The following is a 15,362-nucleotide window of genomic DNA, read 5'->3' on the forward strand; positions in this document are numbered from 1 at the left end:
ATGAGATGACTGAGAGACTGACGCAGTTGTACTCACGCAACTTAATTGACGTACGTCGTAGGATTGGGGTTTCGGGGAAAAAGAAGTGGGTCCATAAAACTTGTGTATGTTGTTATTATGTATGTCAATAGTAAATCTAAACATATAAGCTTCTTCAAAAAAATCTAAACATATAATATTGTCCATAAATATCTTAAAGGCTAAAGTACTTGATGATTAAGTTTATTTTTTTTCCATCAACTCTTGGCGTTTTCTAACTTTTGCATCTCAATATCAAAACCATTCAATTTTGATCCTGATTGTTGAGATGGTTTGAGTGGTTTCAAAGTGCTCTAGGGTCAGAATAAAACGGTTTTATAGTTGACGAGGAGCCAAAGTTCGACAGGTTTCTAGTTAGTCGTTAAAACTGGATAAAGTTAAGAGCTAAAAAGCCAAAAATGGACTTAAACCTTTCTTCTTTTCATCCTAGAACCTGGCATGCTTACTTTCGCACCATAGGTTCCAATAATGGCATCAATGATGAATATGTATCAAAAAGTTAGTAAAATTTGTTTTAACCGAGTTAGAAGATTTCTATGTATTATTTAATATGAAACCATTAGTTTTTTTAAGGCATATTTATTCAAGAAATAGATTCTTAAAAATACTATTTCCATATTTTCTTTATAAAGTCTAATTGACTTCTCGAAATTGTGGCGGAAGTCTGATTTACTTTATTGTGGCTAACCTGGCGCCACGTAGGACGAATATGGTGCCATATCAGCCAAACGTTGTGCATTAGACCAATCTCAATGGATGTTTCATAGAAGTTTCGTACACATTAAATATTCTTATATGACACTATATTAATGAAGAGAGAGATAATGAGAATTTCATGAGACTAGAGATAGTTTCATGGAGATAAAACTCTTCTGCACTATTTTCAAAATATAAATATTTTAAAAATTGGGTCACAAAACTTCCATTGAGACTAGGTCAGTCTCAAAGCATAGTTTCATGACACAGTTACTAAGACTATAAACTAGGCAACTGAGTCACATGAATTTCATGGAGATGAAATTTCTCTCTCATATGATAAAACTCCTTTATTTAATGACTCTGCCAAACCAGCAATTTTTTTTATATAACACCCTATTAAATGTGTATGACACTTTTATGAAATCATTGAAACTGGCCTTATAAACCAGCAGCGGCAGCGTTGTGGCTGCATAGTAGCTATAGCAAGCTGGCCGGCTAGTATTACCCGAACTAACATACATGCCTGCAAATCCCAGCAGCCCGCTAAGAGATCTGATAGGCCGTGCACGCACAAGGCCCATCCATCCGTTGTGGGAACTGGACTCTGGGCTGCAGCCAGTAGCCCAGATGCATAATGGTCTTTTGGGGGCATATTAATCTGACCCAAAGCTTTCAAATATTCCTTCGTTCGCCTTGTTTAGTTTTCCAAAAATTTTGAACAGCGGGACACCCTTCGGTCGCCTTGTTTAGTTTTCCAAAAATTTTCAAGTCTGTCGGATCAAATCTTGCTACACATACATAGAACATTAAATATAGATAAAAAATAACTAATTGCACAGCCCTATAATTTGCGAGACGAATCTGTTGAACCTAATTAGTCCATGATTGAACAATAATTATCAAATACAAACGAAAGTGCTACAAAACTAGAAAAATTTGCCAACTAAACAAGAGGCCAAATTTATCTTGTTCTAGTGTATTTGGCCAAGAATGAGTTACACAATTCGCGTCCAGGTATATTTTCTGGAGCAGAATGGGGAAAGGAAAACACCTCCTAAGCCCTCTAAGTTATGTAGTCACAAAATAGGAAGGCAGAACGAAAAGAAAAGAAGAGGATGCTGTAAGCATGCAGGGCGATCTCATAAATTACATCGTGCGACAGTTTCCCAGATCAGCACGGACACTTCTAGGCCAGATTCCAAGAACGAACGGAACACAGGCATAACAGATGCTGCATACCGGTCATGAAGGTCCATCACCAAACTTGTGTCCTGCAACAGGTTAATACAGAATTGAAGAGATTTGAAATGTGATCTATTTACACAACAGAAAGAGAACCACATGAAAGGATTTAAAAGATCCCACCCCTGTCAGGTGCAAAAAAACAAAAAACAAAGGTCTAGACAGTTAGGGAGAGCATAACATTTATACAAGTATTTCCGAAGATTGGAGTTATTTGAGAACTCTGAGCCACAAAAAAACCAGCAACAAAGCCCATCCACTCACATAGATCTGGTTGATTTATACCTCTAAATAAATGAGACTTGTTACAGAGTTATTTGAGAATTGAGACTCATATACATTCTAGAGCCATAAGAAAACCAGCAGCAACGCCCATCCACTCACATAGACCTGGTTGATTTACCTCTAAATAAATTAGACTTGTTACTACATACCCTTGGATTTGATAAATAATGCCCCAGATATAGAAATAAACAGCATGAGTGACACTTTCTACACACTTCTATATTGTTTTGCAATGTTATACAAACACAGAAAAAGAACTAGTGAACCAAAGAAGCAACTGTGTTTTCTCTTACCATGAATGTCCCAGAGACAGTAGTATCACGTCCAGAGAATCATTAATTCAGAAATCAGAACTGCACATCACAAGAAACAATTCCAAATCACTAGCTGTCAATCTCTTCATCTTCAACGTCATCATCATAATCATCATCTTCATCAGCTGATTCATCAAAATCGTCTTGATCCTGGCCACAATGAAGGGAAGGGTGAGTTTTATGGTGGTTCAGAAACAGACCATGTGGTTTGTGAAAGAATGCATACCTCATCATAGCTAGCAGAGGCGACTGCCATGCCATATTCGTTTTCTGAATCTGAGCTATCCTCATCTTGTTCCTCATAGTCCTCAATACCCTGTTTTGTTTTACAACACATTAGTTATTCACTAGTGCGACTACATTAGTTATTCACTAGTGCGACTACATTTATCTGTTGAATCTAGCATGGAAGTCCAAGGGACTGCTGCAACTAAATGGCAATTGCTAAATATTGATGAAATAAAGGGATTAAGGAAGACTGTGTAATCCATCTATAACTCCAAAAGAAATGTTACCAAGAAAAGGAAAGGAACCACCAAGAGTGCCATAATTTTGCCAATATATATTGCTATGTGTCCAGAAATAAACTCAGATGCTGTAGAAATAATACAGTGCAATACCCAAAAAAATTCCTAATGTGTTACATACCAGATCCAACTTCATCTGCTTGATATTGCTTTCCAGTTGATCTATATGCTGACTAAGGGCCTGCATAATAAATTATTGGTTTAAAGGAAATCAGAAAAATTCTACTTTACCTAGAAGAATTTTCAATACAAAAACTCTACTTTCATAAGGCAAACTAACCTCATGACGTTGCATAGCAACTGCACGTTTCAATGCCTTAGCTTTTGTTAAGAGGTTTCTTGGCCTTATGTTAATAGGCCTCCTATAGTTCTTTCCACGGTAAAAAATGAGTGCATAACCCTTTGGAACTCTTTCAATTGCAACTAGTATACCACCACTCTCATATGCAAGAAGTCGTGCCGTCTCTTCAACGAATGACAAAGTCTTCTGCTTTGAAATTAATTTGACAACTTCCCTGTGCTTCCAATGCAAGTGCATATTTTCAATTACACCATCAAAAACGCCACGAACTCCTGAAATACATAAGAAAATGATCAGTCAATAGAAACTGTGGAGCATGTTAGAAGATAATTGTTCAAGAAATTACCAAGTGGCAAATATGCCTTAAGCCGTAAACCAATCCTACGGAAAACAGACTTTTCCTCATCAGTAATCATTTCTTGATCATCACATGGATCGGCAAGTACCATAGAAGCTTCAATCTTTGATAGTAAGCGCTCTGCTCTATGTATTTTTGCCTGAGCCTGAACATTTGAAAAGAAAAATTAAGGAACAAGTAGTGACTAACTAAACGAAGCAGAAAAGGAATTGCATACCTAGAAGGTAAGAAAGTCAACCTCACAACAACATATTAACTATATATGCACCACTAAATTGAAATATCCTAGTTTAAATGCAGGCTAATTTTTTTCCCATTTCAGGCTATGGTGGTTCAAGAAGAACAAATAGAATCTTTAGTGCTCACAATGTAAAGCTTGTGTTCGAGTTTCCTGTAAAGCTTTTGCTTTTCTGTTCTAGAAGAAGCTTCTTTCATTTCTTCTTGCTCCTTAGCAGTTACTTCTCTTCCCCAACGAGCTTGGGCCTCCTGAAACTCAGCAAGAGTACCCACAAGAGCATGCCCATCGAAGCCATCATCCGGAGGTTGTGCAATCAAAATGTTTCTTCTCTGCTCCTCCATATTCTGAATATCCTTTGTCAACTCCTCTCTTTCAGCCAACACAGCTGCCACAGATGTTGGGAGGAAGTCTTTTCCACGATATATTACAATGTAAAATTTATTTCGAAGAAGCAAGGTACCCCCTGTTAGATTCTGAGTAACATGAGAAGGAAAATTGTAAGATATATTAAGCTATTTCATGAAGCTTGAACATACAAAAGCACATATGGTACATCAACACACTTGATTTGTATCTTTAGGGAGAAGCTTTTGGAACTATAAGAAAATTCAACATAGGAATACAAAGCTAAAGCAAAATAAGCATTCTCTACTGCAACCATACTGAACCATTCTCAACTTCAATTTTGGTAAGATAGAGTTTACTGTAGAGGAACCAAACTATGCAAATATAGGAAGCAAAATTCTGTTACTATTATTTAATAAAAAACTGATTTATAAGAACAAAAACTGATTTATAGCCATTATTTTAGGAACCTTTTGCTTTGAGTGATTCTTTTAATATAAAATTGCTAAGCGAATCTGGAATAGCATTTGATTTTTAGTTGCCTCAGATAACACAAGTATGTTTGTATGATATTCAGGGCTTTGTGACAAAGTTATAAACTGACAATAACTATTTTCTCAAGATTCCTTTAGGGGAAAAAAAAGTTGCCAAGCGGTCACGTCAGTCAATGAGGAAAAATCAGAATATGGCATTCAAACCTTTATTTCTTCAGCCATTATTTTATTATTTGTGTTTTGTATTCCACGTTTGACAGCTATTTTCACCACCAAACTCTTCTCCCAAAGCTTAACAATTGCTGCTGCCAAACCTTGATGATTTCGGTTCCTCCCTTCAATGAAGTTTAGCAAGCTATAAGAACGCCTTTTGCTGCCAATTGGTAAAAGCTATGACAGGGAAAAAGTAATACTGACACTGTCAAATGCAATACCTAGAGCAAAATGGCATGGAAGGTTCCTCGCTAACTTTCGCAAGTTAGTCAGCTCTGCGTTAGTAAGGGTCGAACGCATTCCAGTCGGAAGAACTCTATATGGTGTTTTATAACCAGGGATCGTTTGAGGCAGCAAGTCGGCATCCACTGGTAAAATACCTGTTCCCCACCAATCCACAAAACGAGGACCCAGCTCATCAAGCATCTGATTGAACTCCAGCTCTTCCTCTGTCATATCTTCAGTATTCTGTGTGTTCAATTGGGACACGTTTGCATGCTGCCCAGCCAAATCCTTGCTCTGATTATCATTCTCAACAGGGCTGGAGGCATCTGGGATGAACAGTGCACCATCTCCCCCCTTCACTGGTGATGAGGCACCATTTAGAGCTTGAGATTTCAGAGGTCTTTTGTAATTGCTCCCTCGGTAAACCACCATTACACTTCCAGACCTCCATATGATAAATCCGCCTGTGCGTCGCTGATCAATGCACACAAACATGTGTTAGGAATCCATTTCTGGAAGACAACCAATAACTCCGAGTGAGACTCAAATTCACCGCAATTAACTGCAGGTTGAATTGCCACAATTGGATCGCTTAAAGTAATCAGTATTGACGTTTCACGAACAAGCTGGGAGTGCCAAGTCAGAGGGCAGGGGCAAAATGGTGCAGACCTCAACGAGCTCATGAGCAGTCTTCATGTCGTGCGCGAGGTCCTCGTGGAACTTGAGGCGGACCAGCTCCGACTTCCTCCAGGCGTCATGGATCTTCTCCGTGACGGCCGTGGTGACTCCCGCCTTGGGCACGGTGATGCGGTCGCGAAGCGTCATCCCGAGCCTGCGCAGCCGGCGCAGCTCCTCGTCCTCGATGGTGAGCTCGGCCAGCGTGGGCGCCTTGACCCGCCTCCTCTTGACCCCGTCCTCCTCATCCCTTGCCGACCCCATGGGCTCGTCGTCTCTCTCCCACGGGAGGACGGCATCGTCGAAGCTGGCGGCCGCGAACTGGCGGTCGGGCCGCGCCCAGCTGCGGTCGAGCAGGTCGCCGAGGCGCTCGGTGCCGTCGGGGGGCGCCGCGGCGGCCGTGGCAGCGGAGACGGAGGAGGGGTCGTCGTCGTCGGAGGCGAGGCCGAGGTTGCGGAGCCGGTGCACGATGCGGTCGATGGACGTGGTCGGGGACGGGACGGGAGCCGGAGGTGGGACCGGGCGGGAGGGGTCGGAGGGCGCCCACTTCTGCAGCCACGGCGCCCCCGTGCTGGTGGAGGGTGGGGAAGTGCGATTGCCGCCGGTGGATGAAGGGGAGGAGGCCGCGGCGGCGGACGAGGAGGAGGAGGAGACGTGGCGGGAGGCCGGGGAGGAGGAGAGGAGGCGGAGCGGGAGGAGGCGGTGGATGTTGGGGCGGGACGAGAGGCGGAAGGAGTGGTGGAGCGGGAGCTCGGAGAGCGCCATGGAGCGCGGGGAGCGGAGGGCGGGCCGGCGGTTGGGGGGGTTCAGCGCGGTGGCGCCATGGATTGGTGAGAGTGCGTGTGGGGTTTTGGGCTTGGTGGTGGCGGATAAGGGAGGAGGACCCAATTTTTTACAATTTGGTCCTTTTTTTGAAAAAAGTTCACAATTAGACCCTTGGAAAACTTAAGTGCAGAAATGGACCCAGGGCTCGGCGCCATGCATCATGGCGTCGAGGTATCACGTCTCGGCGCCATGGATCACGGCGCCGAGCTCCTTGGGCCAAGCCAACGTGGATTTTGCGTGGCGGCTTGTGTGGCAAAAAACAAAAAAAAAAAAAAAAACAAGTCGGCGCCAGAGATCACGGCGCCGAGCTCGGCGCCACGGATCTCGGCGCCGAGCTCGGCGCCACAGATCTCGGCGCCGAGGTCCTTTCCAAAACGGCCAACCTCTTTCTCTCTCTCTCTGCTTCCTCTCTCCTCGCGCAGCGCTCTGCTCCTGCTCCCGCCCAACTCGCCTCGCCGCGCGCCCCGCGCTGCTCCTCCTCCGCCGCGCGCCTCGCCGCGCTCGCCGCGCGCCGCGCGTGCCTCGCCACGCCGCGCTCGCCGCGCTCGCCGCAGCTCGCCACGCCGCCCCGCGCACCGCGTGGCCCGCGGCGCCTCCTCAACCGCGGCGTGGCCGGCTCGTGCCGTGGTCCTGTGCGGCCGCCGGCGGGCGGGCAGCCGGCGCCCACCCGAGGTAAATTTTTTTTTAATTTTCAGTTTGTAGTTGGCATTTTTTTATTATTTAGGTTGTTTTGTAATGTTTAATTTAGTTATCAGTTAATAATAATTTAGTTAGTTATTAGTTTTATTAGTTTTATAATTTAGTTATCACTAAATAATAATTTAGTTAGTTATTAGTTTTATTAGTGTTATAATTTAGTTAGGTATTTCATCTAGCAATTTTTTAGTTAGTAAAGTTTTGGTGTCAATTAAGTTAGATAGGTAGTACTTGTAATAAACGTAGTTACCAAAGATACTTAGGATATGTAATAATATTATGTATTTTCATGTCGTATGTTCTTATTAACATAGTTATGTAGTTAGCAAATTTAGTTATATAGTTGGGTAGGTAGATTATTATTAAAATAGATACACATATACATAATAATTCGTATGTGTTCTATAGTTGTAGTTGTATTAGTTATATGCCTAGTAACATGGTTGTTTTGTGTATCAATTAGATGGATAATTTAGTAACCTTATATCATGGAGGAAGTGTGGAGAAAGATCAGTTTGGCAATGTTGATTTTGTTGGAATGGAAACGGTCCCTTTGATGTTTGATGAGCGGCCCTTGTTTTCTGAATTGATGGGTAGTGCTCGTGATGAGCTTAAATGTAATTCGAATGAAGAAGAAATCTTAGTTGAGGGGGTCATTCACCATGGCGGGTCAGGAACAATTTTTAGGCGGTTGGTCCCAATTGTATCCGAGGTTCAATGGGACAAATATGTCAAAACTGTCATGAAGAGTGAGTTTAAATGTTTGGATTTGGTTGTGCGCAACTTGTCCAAGGAGCCAGGCCCTCTAGTGGATTCTCCTCTTAATTGGCAACCACCCATTGGCCCTCTAGTGGACAATCCGGCACCCTCAGCTTCTCTGATACCCATTCAGAACGTGGGTGTGGAAGATGTGGTTGCCGTTCCTGATGCTCAATCCGGTCCCAATGAGGTTGGCTGCGTACATACCCCTATGACCCAGACAATTCCATGTAAGTGGCGTAGTTGCATTATTCATTTTGTTAGCATTCCTTCGTTCGATTTAGTTGTCTCAATTGTATGCATATTTGTGGTTTTGTTGTAGGTGACAATCCAAGTAATGATTGTTGTCATCCTGTGCCTCCAACATTTAATGTTGACGCAGCTTTTATAGCATCTAATAGTTTGGATGTTAATATTGAGGATGATGAGGAGCCCTATGGCACAGCTAGAGCTGTTGATTCCGATGATGACCGGCCAGTTGCACCTTTAAGTGAACAAGAAATGGAGCTTATCAGACGTTTTTGTCCTGATCGTGATCCACTAGTTCACGAGTTTAGTGATCTCAGTCATTCTCAAAATGCTTATGCAGAGGGAAGAGATGATGAGCTGCTGGAGGCTCCTGAGCCTGGTGAGAGTGTGCAAATTCAGAAGGGCATGATCTTTAATGATTTGCCCAGCTTAAGAAGGTGGTTGCAACAATATTCTGTAATACGTAAAAGACCCTTCAAGGTGATGCACTCCCATGTTGAGCGCCGCTACACGGTTGTGTGTGAGATGTCAGATTGCAACTGGAGGGTCTGTGCTCGTAAACAGAAGGCCACCGGGAAGTTTAAGATCACAAAAATTGTAGGTCCACACACTTGTGCCCAGACTGACCTTCAACAGAAGCATCGACAGTTGACCTCTACACTTATTGCTAGTACGTTATGCACAACTTTAAAGGGTCAGCCCAACTTGAAGGTCAGAACAATTATGGACATGGCTCAGAAGATATTTAAATATGACATAAAGTATGGCAAAGCATGGAGGGCAAAGCAAAGGGCCTGGAAGATGATATATGGGGACTGGGAGGAGGGGTACGAGCAGCTGCCAGCAATGTTCAATGCAATGAAAGCAGCTAATCCAGGCATGCATTACGAGTACATTCCGAAGCCTAATGAATGGAGGAATGGGAGGCAGATATTCTTTCGTGCATTCTGGTGTTTTCCACAGTGTGTCCAGGCCTTTAGGCACTGCCGTCCAGTGTTATCAATTGATGGTACTTTTCTGCTTGGCAAGTACATGGGCACTCTTTTGGTAGCCATTTCCTGTGACGCTGACAACGCATTGGTTCCTTTGGCTTTTGCTTTGGTGGAGAGAGAGAACAAAGACAGCTGGGGTTGGTTCATGCGCCTAGTTCGTATACATGTCATTGGCCCACATAGGGAGGTTGGTGTCATATCTGATAGGCACCAGGGCATACTCAGTGCCGTACAGGAGCAGATTCTTGGTTATGCACCTTTGCACCATCGTTGGTGTACTAGACACCTTGCAGAGAATTTACTTCGGAAAGATGGTACGAAGGACAACTTTCCTCTATTCGAGGAGGTTGCTCGAATGCTTGAGGTGCCGTTTTTTGAGGAGAAGTTGGAGCAGTTAAAAACCGCAACAAATGCAGAAGGTAGGCAGTGGCTGCTAGGTTTGATGAGGGAACCTGAGAAATGGACAAGAGCCCATGATAATGGTGGATGGAGGTACGAGTTTCAGACTAGCAACATGGCAGAGTCATTTAACAGTGTGCTCAAGGGTATACGTGCCATGCCAGTCAATGCCATTGTATCTTTTACCTTTTATAGACTAGTGGCCTGGTTCAACGATAGACATGCTCAAGCATTGCAATTACAGAGTAATAATATGAAATGGGCACCTAGAGCTAAGAAGCACCTTGACAAGGCAAAGGAAAGGGCTAGAACACATGACATTGAGTGTTTTGACCATGCCACTGGCAAGTACCAGGTCACTGAAAGGGGTGGTACAACGTCAGATGGTGAGATCCGACCATCAAGGAGTTATATTGTTGTCCTGACTGATTTTTCATGTGGATGTGGGAGACCAAGACAGTACCACTCTCCTTGTTCTCACTATATTGCAGCAGCTAGGCATCGCAACTTTGACTACGAGACCAAGATACCATGGGAGTTGAGTGTTGATAGCCTTGTGCTAACTTGGTCGCCCCGTTTTGAGCCTTTCCTAGATGAGGGGCAGTGGCCAGAATACATTGGCCCAAGGTACATTGCAGATCCAGGTGCTCGCTGGAACAAACGTGGAACCAGAAAGCGTACGAGGCATAAGATGGTCATGGACCAGATTTCAGGTAGAACGAGGCGAGGGAGAGCAACCCCGTTTGTTACTGACCCCGAGCAAAATCAATGTGGCAAATGTGGTAGACTTGGACACAACTCGCGTACTTGCCATTGGCCGCTAAGTCAGGTGCACTTAATATTCTATGTACTTTAGTTGTTAAATACTTTCATATGCAACTTACTTTTTGGCAGACATACATGTTCTAGTGCTCCTTTGTTTAATATAATGACATTGTAATGTATTATTTTTTTCTGCTTAATTACTAACTAATGGATCAAATTTGTTTATAGGATGGAGCAGTTCCACCTCCTGGATCCATACTACGAGGTGAAGCACCGAGGACGACTCACTGCCGAGGGGGCGGTACTTACTTTGATCTTTGCTTTTCATTAATTATTAATTTGTGTACTTATGAATTAAATAACTTGATTGTATGGTTGCAGGAACTACCCCCGCTTCGACCTCGAACGCATGACAAGTTCGAGGAGATGCGGTATGACGACAGGTACACACCTCTGCTGCAGAGGGCTGGCCTAGATGTCATATCGTATCAGGTTCGTCGTGGGTTGCCTCCAATTAACCCCGCGGCGATCACAGCTATGGTTGACAGGTGCACCATTTATCTATAGTAATCGTATGTTTTTTTGAACAAACTTTATCTATCTTTCTGAAAACCCTAACAACAATGTTCTTTAAATTGTAGGTGGAGGCCAGAAACTCATAGTTTCCACCTACCTTGTGGAGAGATGACTGTTACACTCCAGGACACTCAGAAGATCCTGGGTTTGAGTGTTAGAGGTCGTCCAGTTATCGGACACTGCAGGCCCGATGGTTGGAGGGCCAGAGTTGAGGCCTTCCTTGGAAGACCACTTCCTCCGGAGGCACCGACGCAGCGCACCACTGGGGTACCAATTGCTTGGCTTAGGCAGAGCTTTGGTAATTGTCCGGCACATGCGGACCAGGAGACAGTTGCCTACTACTGTAGAGCTTGGATCTTGCACCTATTTGGGTGTGTTCTTTTCCCTGACGCGACAGGGGACACTGCATCGTGGATGTACCTCCCGTGCCTCACTGACTGGGACACCACAGGTACTTTTCCCTTACACAGTTATTATTAATTTGGTTTCTTATGTTCACGTATGCATTGATTAAATTGATTGCAACGGTTTCAGGTACTTACAGCTGGGCTTCGGGAGTGCTGGCTTACCTATACCGTAGCCTTTGTGAGGCGTGTCGTCGGACCGCAAGTAGTTCTTCCGTTGGTGGTTGTGTTTACCTACTGCAGCTTTGGATGTGGGCTCGTCTTCCAGTTGGACGGCCCATAGTTGACGCTCCTCGGGAATGGTTTGCAGTGGGCAACCCTCGTCACCGTCCGACGTTTGCCCATCTTTGGGACCAGGCGAAAGTCGCCTTCAGCAGGACTTCACGTGCGTACGTACAGTATGCCAATGAGCTCGACACGCTTAGGCCCTCCATGGTGAGTAAAATGCAGTAGTTCTTGTTTATTGTATGCTCGATAGTTTATCTAACTTGCCATATACATGTCTTATGTTTGCAGGTTAATTGGGAGCCGTACACGGCGAATGATGCGCTACATCTTGGAGTAAGCAGCATGTGTAGCGAGGATGAAGACTTGTACTTGATGATCTGCCCTCTGATTTGCTTCTATGCTGTTGAGTGGCACCTTCCAAATCGAGTAGCCCGCCAATTTGGCTTGTGCCAGCAATGGCCTGTCCCTCCATTTGATACTTCCGTGGAGCTGCACAAGTAAGTTATTTTGGTAATTTATTCCATGCATTTGATAGATATGTTGACTGCAATTTATTCAAAGTTCAATATTTATTCAAAGTTCAATACCTTAAATGTTGCTGAAAATTACATGATTGCTGAAATTTATTTGCTACTTGGTCCAATATAAATCCTTGCTGAAATCTATTACCCTCTATATGCATGTTGGTACTTTTTACATGCTTGCTGAAATTTATATAAATGTTGCTGAAATTTACATGCTTAGTGCTTATCCATGCTTGCTGAAATTTATAAATGTGCTATTGCAAATCCATGCTTGCTGAAATTTATATCCTTAGTCATTTCCAACGTATTTGAAGTGTGCTACTAAAACCTACTTGCTGAAATTTATTTCATACCTACTATATTCATGTTGCTAGTTCAATATTTTAACCACGTACTGAGTTTTAGAATCAATGTTGTTAAATCTGTGTTATTATTTTCATCTTTAATATTTAATTTTAGGATTGATCGTCAGAAGCAAAAGAAGACAGTTGAGTTTCAAACGTTGCATCGTCAGTACATAGAGGTGTGGGACCAGTTTCATGACAACCTCTACGAAAATGAGCAACCACATACCAACTACAATTTTCGTGCATACCTTACTTGGTACCTAGGTGTTACACGAACAAGGTTGAAAATTCAGTGGACCCAAGCAGATTATGCGTACCTTGAATCATCTGAGGATGAGGACACTTCCTATGACCTAGCAGCACGACAAGGGACACTTATCGAGGCAGCACCTGTCTTGGACCGAGTGGTACATGTCCTTTCCACTATACAATTGTACGATTGTTGTCCTTTCCACTTTATAAATTGCACTTATATAAACTAATACGTGTCTTATCTTATAGGGCAACGCAATAAAGCAATCTGTACTTGACATCGAACGGTTTCCAAGAACAGGTGTGGACGAGCACACACTAAACAACTTTCTTGGAGTAAGTACTTGACATCGAATTTATCTAAGAACAAGTATTACGACCCTCATTTATCATATATCTAACAATATGAATTTTAATCTTTGCATAATAGAGACTAGCACGTAGGCTTAGGCGTGCTGCAGCTCGGTGCGGTTGCGGTACTAGTGCTGCGATGAATGTGCATGTGCCACAGGAACGACAATGCAACACACCTGTTGTGCATGGTACATCTTCTTTGGGAGGTATAATTTTATTAAATTTGTTGTTTATTTGAACTGAGCAATTTACATGGTATGAGATAATGAATTAAGTGCACACATAATTTGAACAATGTTTATAGGATCTGGAGGACAGAGCTCGTCTCGGCCAACTATGGACACTTTTCAAAGCGATGATGATGAGGACGAAGAGGGGGTGGCCGAGGAGCGTGACTATGACGAGCTTGGGTTATCTCAGCTTCCTGATGCTCCTTCTACTCAGCCTATGCAGGTTGCAAGAAGGCGACGTCGTTCGCCTTCTAGGTACACTCCAGGCACCGATGCTCTTGGCCACAAGGGTAAGGGTAAGACTAGGAGGCAGTGAGGATGACTTCTATGCTAACACCATGGTAGCAACTTACAATTTATGGCATAACTTCTGTTATTTTGCATGTATCGACACTGTGAACTTTGTGGACTATTTGTACTATATGAGACTGTATGGTCTCTGTGGACTATCTGAACTATCATTCCTGATGGCATACGTGCTTGTGTTGTGATATTTGGATGAATCAATGTTCCTATTGTACTGTGATGTCTATTTATAACTGTGGATGTACCAAAAACAGGGGAAACTCTTGCAAATTTTTTCCATGAATTATTCAATGTAGTGCACATATTCTGTGGTCCATTCCTATTGGTTTTGGCAGTGTAGGCTTTTCAGAAACAGTGAACCAATATGGCTTTTTATTGAATCATCACATCCGAAACAGTGAACGAATCTAAATAGACTTTTCAGTTTTCAACTAGCCTTTTCAGTAATCGAATCTAGGCTTTTCAAATGACAATCCAAATAGACTTTTCAGTTTTCAACTAGGCTTTTCATTAATCGAATCTAGGCTTTTCAGGTGCATTTATTATATACTACAACGGCTACCAACTATTGGGTTCCTATATATATACGCAGTGGTGAGAGCGTTGCTACTCACTTGAGATTGTTAAGTTCAAGTAAAAATGTCTGGAGGGTCGTCTAGAGGGAAGGGAAAGGGAAAGGCGGCGATGAAGGGTAATCCCTTTCTTTGGGAGGGTCCTCTTGGTCCTAAAGACTTTGAGGAAGCAATTTATGATAGGTTCCCCCTTGAGAGCAAACATGATTTTACTAAAGAGGCACCACTGAGGGCATATGATGACCGAAAAGAAGAGTGGCCAAAATGTATGCATGGTGAGGATTGTTTGGTGCAGATGTACACAGAGGGGATAGATGGAGGGCGTCGTTTCTTCAAATGTCCACGAGCATGGGTAAGTCATATTACTAATTCAACCTTCAATAAGATACTCTCTTGTGCTAAAGCTACATACTTATTGCAGTCATCCTTGTCAAAAGAGAACTGTGGCTTCACCAGATGGGTCGATCCTAGACCTATTCATCCCCATGCAGAGTACATCTACTACCTGCAGGACCGTATCTTTGATTTAGAAACGGAAGTTAGCTGTGGTTACAATGACGACGAAGAGGGCGACAACAGCAATGGTACTGGCTCCCAAAACACAATATGCAATGATCCATACTGCACATGCCCTAATCACAAGAACAAGGGCCCTCCTTCACCACCACCCCCACCACCACCACCAACAACGGGAGGATACTATGGAGAAGGGGCAACACAGTTTGCTATGTGGCCACACTACTAGGTAGAACTGAACTAATTCACAGGCCACATCCATATGTTTGTTGTTTGGTTTAATCACCTAAGGCATGTTAGGGTTAGTCGAAAGAACTATGTACCTTTGTGTGGTATATGTTCTCACATGCCATTTCCTGTGCTTGTTAATTGCTTGAATTACCTAAGGCATGTTAGGTTTAGTCTCAGACCTC

General features: G+C 43.2%; 2 protein-coding genes and 1 long non-coding RNA gene across 3 annotated transcripts; 2 read left to right on the forward strand and 1 right to left on the reverse strand.

The window, feature by feature from the left end:
* Positions 1,601-6,818, reverse strand: LOC110430268 (CRM-domain containing factor CFM3, chloroplastic/mitochondrial). Its single transcript, XM_021447642.1, has 10 exons — positions 5,950-6,818; positions 5,277-5,754; positions 5,047-5,177; positions 4,132-4,476; positions 3,754-3,910; positions 3,387-3,679; positions 3,228-3,287; positions 2,806-2,895; positions 2,559-2,729; positions 1,601-2,009 (listed from the first exon to the last, which is right to left on the reverse strand). The coding sequence occupies exons 1-9, from the start codon at positions 6,718-6,720 to the stop codon at positions 2,649-2,651; spliced, it is 2,406 nt and encodes an 801-aa protein (XP_021303317.1). The 5' UTR covers positions 6,721-6,818; the 3' UTR covers positions 1,601-2,009; positions 2,559-2,648.
* LOC110430069 lies at positions 10,231-11,109 on the forward strand. The gene is made up of 3 exons (XR_002447274.1): positions 10,231-10,704; positions 10,869-10,941; positions 11,022-11,109. It is a non-coding gene; the product is annotated as an uncharacterized LOC110430069 (long non-coding RNA).
* LOC110430494 (protein MAIN-LIKE 1-like) lies at positions 11,178-15,178 on the forward strand. The gene is made up of 9 exons (XM_021448210.1): positions 11,178-11,188; positions 11,282-11,667; positions 11,751-12,055; positions 12,137-12,345; positions 12,832-13,126; positions 13,221-13,307; positions 13,402-13,531; positions 13,630-13,778; positions 14,855-15,178. The coding sequence occupies exons 1-9, from the start codon at positions 11,178-11,180 to the stop codon at positions 15,176-15,178; spliced, it is 1,896 nt and encodes a 631-aa protein (XP_021303885.1).

This window comes from Sorghum bicolor, chromosome 9 (genome assembly GCF_000003195.3).
Source record: "Sorghum bicolor cultivar BTx623 chromosome 9, Sorghum_bicolor_NCBIv3, whole genome shotgun sequence".
In the NCBI taxonomy this organism is placed as follows: Eukaryota; Viridiplantae; Streptophyta; class Magnoliopsida; order Poales; family Poaceae; genus Sorghum; species Sorghum bicolor.